This window comes from Lethenteron reissneri, chromosome 23 (assembly GCF_015708825.2).
Source record: "Lethenteron reissneri isolate LAM-NWPU_2019-01 chromosome 23, ASM1570882v1, whole genome shotgun sequence".
In the NCBI taxonomy this organism is placed as follows: domain Eukaryota; kingdom Metazoa; phylum Chordata; class Hyperoartia; order Petromyzontiformes; family Petromyzontidae; genus Lethenteron; species Lethenteron reissneri.
The window spans coordinates 5643594-5654786 of NC_083801.1; the positions used below are offsets into that span (position 1 = coordinate 5643594).

At 43.5% G+C, this 11193-nt stretch overlaps 2 protein-coding genes across 3 annotated transcripts; one reads left to right on the plus strand and one right to left on the minus strand.

Annotated features, from left to right (window-relative positions):
• Positions 1–1044: 1044 nt before the first annotated feature.
• Positions 1045–5825, plus strand: LOC133345759 (otolin-1-like). Of its 2 annotated transcripts, none has more exons than XM_061556726.1 (5): positions 1045–1162; positions 1362–1538; positions 2373–2432; positions 2576–2674; positions 4675–5825. In XM_061556726.1, exons 2-5 carry the CDS (start codon positions 1391–1393, stop codon positions 5169–5171), a joined length of 804 nt encoding a protein of 267 aa, XP_061412710.1. In that variant the 5' UTR covers positions 1045–1162; positions 1362–1390; the 3' UTR covers positions 5172–5825. The 2 variants fall into 2 exon arrangements, with proteins under 2 accessions (XP_061412710.1, XP_061412709.1); XM_061556725.1 differs by having other exon boundaries at positions 1055–1162; positions 1386–1538.
• An 886-nt stretch (positions 5826–6711) lies between these two features.
• On the minus strand, positions 6712–8947 carry LOC133346227 (uncharacterized). Its single transcript, XM_061557767.1, has 3 exons — positions 8434–8947; positions 8235–8316; positions 6712–7099 (listed from the first exon to the last, which is right to left on the minus strand). Exons 1-3 carry the CDS (start codon positions 8945–8947, stop codon positions 7066–7068), a joined length of 630 nt encoding a protein of 209 aa, XP_061413751.1. The 3' UTR covers positions 6712–7065.
• Positions 8948–11193: the final 2246 nt, after the last annotated feature.

Consider the following 11193-nt stretch of genomic DNA (forward strand, 5'->3'; position numbering starts at 1 on the left):
ACAGATGGGATCGGATCACGAATTTTATGTACTGTGTTAAATCGGACCTAGATCTTGTGTTTGCTCATGATTTTGGAAATATGTTTGGTTACCCCTGCTATGTATGGCAAGGTGATGGTTTTGATTGGATCTTCAGATGGCTCCTTCCTCACGGTTGGGGTGATGGCTTTGCGGATTGTGTAGTCAGAATATCCATTCGCCTTGAAAGCTTGGTGTACGTGTTTGAGTTCACCGGTTAGGTGTTCATGGCCGGAGATACATTAAGCTCTATGGTGTAAAGTTTTGATGAGGGAATTCTTCTGGGATGGATGGTGGTGGGAGTCAGGTTTTAGGTAGGGATCAGTATGGGTTGCTTTCCTGTAGACAGAATGGCTCATTGAGCCATCTGGTCTCTTTTTAACGTATACCACACAATAATTTGAAAACAAAATGAATGCAAAAAGCTTTTTTTTAAAGGTGAGACATTATTGTTCATGTTTATCTTGAGGATAAACTGCTTCTTGCTAAGGACATTTAGCATTTATGCCACTGGCTCATCGGCCTAAATGTGAGATAGGGGCAATTTCACTGCTCACTTGTCTTCATAGAGACTTTATAATTTTGACTTTTGAACTATGTATTATTACTGTAATTGTGTTTGAATGAAAATAAATTGGAAAAGATCAGTATAGTAAACTTTTTTTTAAATGTACTTTGAAAACTCTTCCAAAATAACAATGGATGCAAAGGAGTGAAATGAATCTATGTCAGGCTCACAACAGCTGACATTTTAATTTATCTACAATTGTCTAAATTCAGATTGATATACACGAGTGCACATTGACATGATATAGGGAGGTCTTCATCCAGCAGTGGATTGACAAAGGGTTATATATTACACGCCACTAAAAACAAAATATGTCTAACCACTAAGCTACACAGTCACGAGGGTTTTCCGACTAAAAAGGAGAAAGTGGCCTGAACAAAACAGCATGCAATGTGATGTCATTGACGCAGTCATTCACATCATGGTAATATATAAAGCCCAGTGCTTTGTACAACCTCATCACAAATAACGACACGGAAATCATTCCTACGGCATAATCATATTTCGACAAATCTGCATTGAATTCTTAAAGTTATTTCAAGAGAATCTCAAGAAACCCTGCAGAATTCTTGATTGGTATTTTAAAACTTAGATCATGGTTTTAATCGAAGTGGTTTAAATTATATTTTTTCAGCTATTCGTTATAAACAGTGACGTTATTTTATTTGATGAAGAGTTTATATATTTAAAAAAAAATTCTAATCTGTAATTTTCTACATTGAATCTTAAAGTGGAATTTGTCTTTAACGTATAATTGTATTTTTTTAAATCTCAGATGAGCGTGCATTTTTGTTCGTAGCCATTATGCGCACGTGGCTATCGGGGACGCTGATGCTGCTGGTGGTGTCGGCAGGGACCTTTGCCGAAGAGGGAGAACCAAGATGCGAGGGGCAGAAGGGGTACCTAGGAATCCATGGCAAACACGGGAAGCGTGGGTCCGACGGCCAGGATGGTGAGTGACATCTTCCTCTGACCTCGCCAGCAACGCTTTGTGAATTACACCGCCACTATATTCAAAGTTAGACACGAGCAGGTGAATTTGAGCATTGCTTTATATCGCTGTGCTATTTGTGATACGTGTGAGGCATGTTTAGGTCACGTACAATTCAGTCAAAGAATGAGAGAATTAGTCGATAATTAAACTTTCAGGGCAGAATCACTTCTCACAAGTTGTATCTGGCACAGTATTTGTTGCTATTGTTCTTTGTATAATACGGATATTTTATTGATGTACAATAACGTAGTTTTTGTTTAACTGCATATGTAAAGATGAAACATTTATTACATGACTACATAGTGGCCGGCACAGGGCAGTGAAGCAAAACCCATAGTTTTTACTGTGTGTCTATGCTCCTGTCATATGTGATCCCCGCCTTCACAAACTCTCACCTTGTCAGTGTGCTGCAAAATGGTCAATTAACCCCCATGACCAGCAACATGTGTGGAGGCCCTCATCCAGCAGTCGATTGGCAAAAGGGCTGTATGTGTACGTTAAAATTTTAACTTTTAACTGTAGCATAAATGCTGGAAGAAAAAAAGAAGAAATATATATACAAATATTAAAATCTAAACCACACACATTTTGAAAATTAAATAAGTAAAAAAAACATATGTGTGGGATAAACAAATAGAATATAGCAGAAAACCAACCGCGTGCATTTAAATGTGTTTGGTTTTCAGCAACAAATGTGCAGCAAATCTATCGTCTGATAACAATACTGCCTAGTTGGAGTATTTAATCGAGTAAAGCTTGGTGTGAAAATGTGCATTGCTTCTGTATGTTCAGGAGCAGACGGAGCAAAGGGTGAACGTGGAGATCCAGGCGAAGCTGTGAAAGGGAATACAGGTGTGTGAAACCATTCATTAGGTTGGTGCAAAAATTGTACAGCTGTCAGTTTGTGGTCTCAAGTGAACACTGGAACCTAGAAATCTTGAAATGTGAAGCTACAAGTTGCATAAACTTGTAATAGCATATGTGTTTTTGTTCAGGCCTCCCTGGCATGCAAGGACCCAAAGGACAGAATGGACTCAACGCACCGATGAGTGAGAATGGGCCTCAAGGGAACAAAGGCGTTCAGGGTGCCAGAGGTACAATTCACACTTCCATACCATCCCCTCTGTTCCCTCTCTTTCGACATGCATGCCAACTCCTACTACTACTTCTCTACACCTTGCCTGGGTAGTAATCCACAGACAATTCATCCCCAGAGACGAGCATAATATTAAACACTTTCTTCTTATTATTCTTGGGTCTTTCGGTAGAGCCACATAGATTGATCAAATAAATAAATAAACTATATCACGACGTCTTCTTGGTTCTTTCGGTAAAGTCACGTAAAAGGGAAGTAATAAAATAATAAAAATAAAACATAATAAAATAAAATAATTCTCACGACGTTTCGGCTACAACGCAAGCAGCCGTCTTCAGACGTCGTGAGAATTATTTTATTTTATTATGTTTTATTTTTATTATTTTATTACTTCCCTTCTACGTGACTTTACCGAAAGAACCAAGAAGATGAATCCCTGCAGTCACGAAAGCTTTAAATCGAAATATATCACGACGTTTCGATCGCAACACAAGCAACCGTCATCAGGTGAGAAATATCGCGGGAGAGCTGCTGAGAATATAAACACTTTGTTTTAGGCGAAGTTTTGGGTTCGAGCAAGTAAAATTACAATGAAGAGACTTTGATACGCTGTGAATAGGCCTGGCAACCTTCTGAAGTTGTTTGTAAACAGATTCATTTGAGTGGGTTTTTGTAACATGGGGTAACTTTTAACCCATTACTTCTGAAACCTAGACTCACTGTAAGTACAAAACCATTATTAAAATGGTAGCCTTGATATATAAAATTTTCAACATGGTGGAATTTATGTATTTAAAACACAAGCACCAACTACTATTGTTTTATCAATCAAGAAAAGTGTCAGCCTGCTTCAAAATGCTACATTTCTATGGCAATGATTAATCTCTCCATATACTGACGATTTTAATTCCCACGAAGTAATATTCATTCTATCTGCCTCAGAAGGATTTAAACTTGTTTCATTGAGATTGCGAGTTGAACACTCTGCTACAGTATTCTCTCCTACATATGAATACAATACATAATGTTAGAGCTTATATTGGGGCTGTGTATACGATATTACACAGTGTAATTTAGATTGAAAGGTATAATAAGTCATTATATAGTGTAGTGTATACCCAGTTACTTAATATTAATAGGTCAGCTTAAGTATATTGAGTACATTGATTATATTGATGTAATTTAAATTACGTTTTTTCACATCGGTTTATTGTATGGTAGTAGGGTATTTGCAGTTCTTTAGAATTATAAAAAAATTTCCCTTCCTTTATTACTGCTAATCCTACATAATACACGAGCATAATATGAATTTGAGACACCCCACCGCCTACACATTCCACAAGGAGCGACTAACCCCATATCTGCATTTGTCATCAACATGCCAAATACCTCTGTTGATATGTAAACTCCTTTGTCAAGGTGCTCTGCTCCTTCCACCCAGCTTAAAATACAGTACGCTGCCAAGCAGTGTTCATTAGGACGCTGTCTTTCCGACAGCTCTGTTCTTCACCTGAGGACGGCTGCTTGCGTTGTGGCCGAAACGTCGTGAGAATTGTATTATGTTTTATTTTCATTATTTTATTATTTCTCTTCTACGTGACTTTACCGAAAGAACCAAGAAGATGAACCAAGAATATATTCCCTCCTTATTCGCGAGGGATATGTTACTGATATGCTCGTGAATATCACATTTTACGGATAATCAATTACTTTAAATAAATGCATAGGCTTATAAAATGCATGAACATTATCATAATAAATAATTTATTTGCCTCATCACTTTCTCTCTCATCACTTCATCTCATCACTTTCCCGAATCACATTCTCTCTCATCACTTTATCTATTCATTTTATCTCTCATCACTTTCTTTATCTCTCTCTCGATGCAGTCGTGCGGAGTTCCGGATGCCATTTGCAGAGAGCCAAAAACGCGGATAGCAAATTCGTGAATAACGAGGGAATTCTGGATGAATATCTAAATCTGTGTCTGTCATACAGGAGACCCGGGACACGTGGGCACAATGGGTGCAAACGGAGACCGAGGACCCAGGGGACACAATGGAAATGACGGGGCAAAGGGCTCCCCATACATGTTGCCGAGATCCGCTTTCTCAGTCAAAACCTCCTACAGAAAAAAGAGCACGGTTGGAATACTTAAACACGACTTGGAAATTGCTAACTTACAAAAGCATTACAATACTCAGACAGGAAAATTCAAATGTGAGCATCCGGGGTATTACTACTTCACGTTCTACCTCTCAGTTTCTGGGAAAAACTTAACAGCCTTTCTGAAACGGAATACCAGAACCATCCTGACTGTTACTGACGAACTAACAAAAGATTCTGGGGCTGAAAACATGGGTGGGAGCATCGTGCAACATCTGGATAAGGGAGACACGGTGTGGGTCGATATTGATGCCACTAATAATGGCATCTTTGTTGACCATGCCCGAGACAATGTGTTCTCTGGGTTTATATTGAACTTTTACAGCTGAGCTACTTAAAATTTTATCTAATTTTGAGAACACACGATGTTCAATTAAATGTCACAAACAATGCTATTAACTACCACACTTTCTGTCAGCTAGATTGCACGTGTAATAAAGAGACGACATGAGACTTTGCAGGCCTTCTCTTACAGTATCCAATAATTAGCCTTTGTCTTCTTCGCAGTCATTGCCACTCTAAATTGCCACTCCGATGCCCGCATCAATAACGTATCTCCCTCGATCCTCCATATGCCATACCATTTTTATTACATCGCAAATGTCTCCTGTGAAATCAAATTTCTATGTAATTAGATATTTTTATATTCGTGTCTTACCCAATGCTGAGATTAAATTACTAACAACGTCTGAATCAACTTTTACTCAATCGCCAGACGTTTATATTCTTGTTACATTTGTATTAAAGATTATTAATTTCCCCGACAGAAGTGGTGAGTATGTTACTGATCTGATATTATATCAACGGCAATGTATTGTTGCATGTCTCTTACCCAATCTGCTGTCTGTTTCATTGGTGTATTCCTATTATCTTTACAATTAAAATCCTTGCGAAGTATTACGTGGTATGCAATTATTTTAATTCTGAATCATTAAGTCATCAATGGTTTCAAAATAAAATTATCTGTTCGCAATAAACCGTAACTCTTCTACTTGGTTATCTTATCTATAAATGATGTTGTCTCGTGTGTTTGCTATATTTTTCACATGATTTGCGTCAAACTCACAGTACATTTGTAGGGTTGTAGTGAATGCATTCATATTTGCTGGGAATGGTTTTTGTTTTGTTTCCCCCCCCCCGCCCACCACCACCAGATATGTTTAAGAGGAGAGAGATTGTCTTGGCAACTGACATTTTTAACAACAACAATGTGTTTCATGCACCCAGAGGAATGGATGAGTGAACACGAATTCCTGGGACTGTGTGAAACCCAAAAAAATTAACCCGTAAAAACAAAGTTTTTCACTATAAATCCTTTATATGCGTGGCGGCTAGAGTCCTCTCGTCCTCTGGCTTGAGATGGCTGCCACCCATGGGTCAGATGATTGCCTGCCACCATTAAGCAATTGGTAATTAAATATAATTTATTTTTTCCTAAAAAGTGTAAAAATTTTGAGAAAAAAATTCACGAAAATAAATTGTCACGCACAACGAGTCTGTGTGCAAAATGTCAGCTCGATTGGATCACGGGAAGTGGGTTAAATAACGACCGAAATATTTGCACGGTCCTAAGCAAGCAAGCAAGTGAACTTAATATAAAGGATTTAATAAAAAAAAGCCACCAGCGTGATCTCCGGATCAGCCATTTTGCATTCTGGCGGACTTGTCGCTCCCCAAGAACATTTTCCAAAATGGCTGGTCAACCACACCGTCCAAACGCACACTCGAGAACAAATGAGTCTATACTGTATTCATGTTTACTTATTATACATCAGCACTGTTTATTTGATTAAGAAGACACAATCAGAAGTACAAATGTGTATATATATATTTCATTTATTAGGAATAACCCTGTGAGCCATGCGGCTCTTGACTCGGGTGCAACCGCAACAAAAACAAAAACATGAACAAGACACATCTTAAAGTGGCTACGCGCAACAGAAAAATCCTGGAAAAAACAGCAACAATATACATAAACACTGCGTTGGTGTTTAAATCAAAATCTTTGCATTACATGCAATTTAAATAAAGAATATGTACATTTTACATAAACTTCTTGCACATTACACCAATACAATAAATTATGCGAAGACCCAATGATCAACATAATACGCAAAGTGGTTAACAAGCTACCTTAAATAATTAAATTACGTTAACCCATATACAGTAGACATAATGATCCATGTGATGGTGATGTTCATGAAGGATTTCCAGGTCGTCGGATCACAAAATCCACCTCTGATGCCTTTGAAGGCGGCTGGAAAAAGATAAACAGTCAATTGCACATCCATTAATCGTTTGAAAAATGTAAAATGGTGTTTAAGAGACTATATTTGTCTGGGCAATCGAGTGAACTGTTGAACTATTGAGAGGAATTTACACCATTGGAACCTCATTTGCCAATAAAAAATAGATGACGCCAAAAGGTGCACCTTTTGGCGTCATCTGGTCCAACCCATGTGAGACTAGGCTCTAAGGAAAGCTGTCTCGGGTGTGGACCAATCAACTTCAAGGACAGTGCATACATTATCAGAGTTATGTTTTTTGTTTGCATTATGACTGCAGGTATTGTGGTCTATGCAAACATGACTCCTTGTAAAAAGGTGTCAGTTTTGTTGCCAGATAGAAGGGTAAAACAATTATCATATTAAGAGGAAGTTAAACCCGCCACCACCCTAGACAGCCATTGAGTAAGGTTTGTCACGTAAACAAAACGTGCCATTTGGTTACTACTTCAGCACACTGGTGTGTTGGAGAGAAAACCCACAACATTTACAATTCGGGTACGACGTTTCGCTGGTGATTACAACCAGCTTCTGTGGCGATTAGCCAGAATTGTGAACAAGTCTACGGTTTTAGATAGAGGTGAGTAAAGGAGATGTCATCACTGTTAGACTATCAGGGCCAGAGGGCGGTCAATGTAGTCATATAAATTGCAATGCATCCTGTTAATCTGAGAATATGCAGGACCTATTATTGGTTGGGCTATTCACAGTTAATGAATATACAGTGGAATGCTTTTATATTATTGGTTCTTTCGGTAAAGTCACGTAGAAGGGAAATAATAAAGTATTACAAATAAAACAAAAACATTCTAACGACGTTTAGATTGCAACACAATCAATCATCATCAGGTGTGAAAACCACAGCAAGAAAATGTGAAAAAAGTTGTATTTTTATTATTTTATTATTTCCCTTCTACGTGACTTTACCGAAAGAACCAAGAATACGAATCCCTGCAGTCACGAAAGCTTTAAATTGAAAGAATGCTTTTATGTTTAGCTTGTCCCACCCAGCACGATCTATATTGATACGCGATCTAACCCAAAACCTTCAGTACGGACTACATTGGTCGCGAACGCATATGTGTTAAACTCTCGGTGTAAACTCACCAGCAATAGATGAGCAGACCGATGGAAATGAGGAGCACCAAACCCAGGACTGTGATCAGGATGGCAGCGAGCACCTTCCAGCCTACACCGTTGACACACGGCACATGGCATACAGCTCAAGCATCGAGAACTGCCTAAGACAACCGGAGGCATCCAAAGTCAGCAGGAGACTTTGTGCTTCGAAAGGGGAATGTCTCACCTGGTTCAGGCACGTTAGTAGGCGGCGGGGTGCTGCTCAGCTGTGACGTGGAGCTGCTGGGCTGTGACGTGGAGCTGCTGGGTTGTGACGTGGAGCTGCTGGGTTGTGACGTGGAGCTGCTGAGTTGTGACGTGGAGCTGATGGGTTGTGACATGGAGCTGCTGGGCTGTGACGTGGAGCTGCTGGGCTGTGATGTGGAGCTGCTGGGCTGTGACGTGGAGCTGCTGGGCTGCGACGTGGAGCTGATGGGTTGTGAGGTGGAGCTGATGGTCTGTGAGGTGGAGCTGGAGCTGCTGAGCTGTGAGGTGGAGCTGATGGGCTGTGTGGTGGAGGTGGAGCTGATGGGCTGTGAGGTGGAGCTGGATCTGATCGGCTGTGAGGTGGAGCTGATGCCCTGTGTGGTGGAGGTGGAGCTGATGGGCTGTGAGGTGGAGGTGGAGCTGATGGGCTGTGAGGTGGAGCTTATGCCTTGTGTGATGGAGGTGGAGCTGATGGGCTGTGAGGTGGAGCTCATGGCCTGTGTGGTGGAGGTGGAGCTGATGGGCTGTGAGGTGGAGCTTATGGGCTGTGTGGTGGAGGTGGAGCTGATGGGCTGTGAGGTGGAGCTGAATCTGATGGGTTGTATGGTGGAGGTGGAGCTGATGGGCTGTGAGGTGGAGCTGATGGTCTGTGAGGTGGAGCTGGAGCTGCTGAGCTGTGAGGTGGAGCTGATGGGCTGTGAGGTGGAGCTGAATCTGATGGGTTGTATGGTGGAGGTGGAGCTGATGGGTTGTGAGGTGGAGCTGATGGTCTGTGAGGTGGAGCTGGAGCTGCTGAGCTGTGAAGTGGAGCTGATGGGCTGTGTGGTGGAGGTGGAGCTGATGGGCTGTGAGGTGGAGCTGGATCTGATCGGCTGTGAGGTGGAGCTGATGCCCTGTGTGGTGGAGGTGGAGCTGATGGGCTGTGAGGTGGAGGTGGAGCTGATGGGCTGTGAGGTGGAGCTTATGCCTTGTGTGATGGAGGTGGAGCTGATGGGCTGTGAGGTGGAGCTCATGGCCTGTGTGGTGGAGGTGGAGCTGATGGGCTGTGAGGTGGAGCTTATGGGCTGTGTGGTGGAGGTGGAGCTGATGGGCTGTGAGGTGGAGCTGAATCTGATGGGTTGTATGGTGGAGGTGGAGCTGATGGGCTGTGAGGTGGAGCTCATGGCCTGTGTGGTGGAGGTGGAGCTGATGCCCTGTATGGTGGAGGTGGACCTGATGGGCTGTGAAGTGGAGCTGATGGCCTGTGAGGTGGAGGTGGAGCTGATGGGCTGTGAGGTGGAGCTAATGGCCTGTGAGGTGGAGGTGGAGCTGATGGACTGTGTGGTGGAGCTAATGCCCTGTGTGGTGGAGGTGGAGCTAATGGGCTGTGAGGTGGAGCTGATGGCCTGTGTGATGGAGGTGGAGCTGATGGGCTGTGAGATGGAGCTAATGGCCTGTGAGGTGGAGGTGGAGCTGATAGGCTGTGAGGTGGAGCTCATGGCCTGTGTGGTGGAGGTGGAGCTGATGGGCTGTGAGGTGGAGCTCATGGCCTGTGTGGTGGAGCTGATGGGCTGTGAGGTGGAGCTCATGGCCTGTGTGGTGGAGGTGGAGCTCATGGGCTGTGAGGTGGAGCTCATGGCCTGTGTGGTGGAGGTGGAGCTGATGGGCTGTGAGGTGGAGCTCATGGCCTGTGTGGTGGAGGTGGAGCTGATGGGCTGTGAGGTGGAGCTCATGGCCTGTGTGGTGGAGGTGGAGCTGATGGGCTGTGAGGTGGAGCTCATGGCCTGTGTGGTGGAGGTGGAGCTCATGGGCTGTGAGGTGGAGCTCATGGCCTGTGTGGTGGAGGTGGAGCTGATGGGCTGTGAGGTGGAGCTCATGGCCTGTGTGGTGGAGGTGGAGCTCATGGGCTGTGAGGTGGAGCTCATGGCCTGTGTGGTGGAGGTGGAGCTCATGGGCTGTGAGGTGGAGCTCATGGCCTGTGTGGTGGAGGTGGAGCTCATGGGCTGTGAGGTGGAGCTCATGGCCTGTGTGGTGGAGGTGGAGCTGATGGGCTGTGAGGTGGAGGTGGAGCTGATGGGCTGTGAGGTGGAGCTCATGGCCTGTGTGGTGGAGGTGGAGCTGATTGTCTGTGTGGTGGAGGTGGAGCTGATGGACTGTGAGGTGGAGGTGGATCTAATGGGTTGTGAGGTGGAGCTGATTGCCTGTGTGGTGGAGGTGGAACTGATGGGCTGTGTGGTGGAGGTGGAGCTGATTGCCTGTGTGGTGGAGGTGGAGCTGATGGGCTGTGTGGTGGAGCTGATTGCCTGTGAGGTGGAAGTGGAGCTGATGGGCTGTGTGGTGGAGCTGATTGCGTGTGAGGTGGAAGTGGAGCTGATGGGCTGTGTGGTGGAGGTGGAGCTGATTGCCTGTGTGGTGGAGGTGGAGCTGATGGGCTGTGTGGTGGAGCTGATTGCCTGTGAGGTGGAAGTGGAGCTGATGGGCTGTGTGGTGGAGCTGATGGCCTGTGTGGTGGAGCTGGTAATGGTGGTGTCGCGGGCTGGAAGATTGTAGCAAGCACCACATATGACAGAGACAAAAAAGCAATGTGTGTCAGTTATGTGTATATATAAAACTCGATTTACCCACATTCCTGATTTATTACAGGCAATTGCTTACTATACCTACCCACTGCCCTGTACGCAAAATAACGACAAAACACAAAGAGTCCGTGATCGGTGGTGTGATCAGCACCACAATCCCATAGCTTTGGCTAGCCAGCGGC

What these genes read in the sequence shown, in the direction of transcription:
- LOC133345759 (XM_061556726.1), top strand. Translation starts at nt 1,391, where the DNA reads ATGCGCACGTGGCTATCGGGGACGCTGATGCTGCTGGTGGTGTCGGCA. An exon ending in TGGGTCCGACGGCCAGGATG is followed by an intron (nt 1,539 to 2,372) that starts GTGAGTGACATC and finishes CTGTATGTTCAG; the next exon opens with GAGCAGACGGAGCAAAGGGT. An exon ending in AGGCGTTCAGGGTGCCAGAG is followed by an intron (nt 2,675 to 4,674) that starts GTACAATTCACA and finishes TCTGTCATACAG; the next exon opens with GAGACCCGGGACACGTGGGC.
- LOC133346227 (XM_061557767.1), bottom strand. Translation starts at nt 8,947, where the DNA reads ATGAGCTCCACCTCACAGCCCATCAGCTCCACCTCCATCACACAAGGC. An exon ending in TACTAACGTGCCTGAACCAG is followed by an intron (nt 8,317 to 8,433) that starts GTGAGACATTCC and finishes TCAACGGTGTAG; the next exon opens with GCTGGAAGGTGCTCGCTGCC. An exon ending in GGTCTGCTCATCTATTGCTG is followed by an intron (nt 7,100 to 8,234) that starts GTGAGTTTACAC and finishes ATCTTTTTCCAG; the next exon opens with CCGCCTTCAAAGGCATCAGA.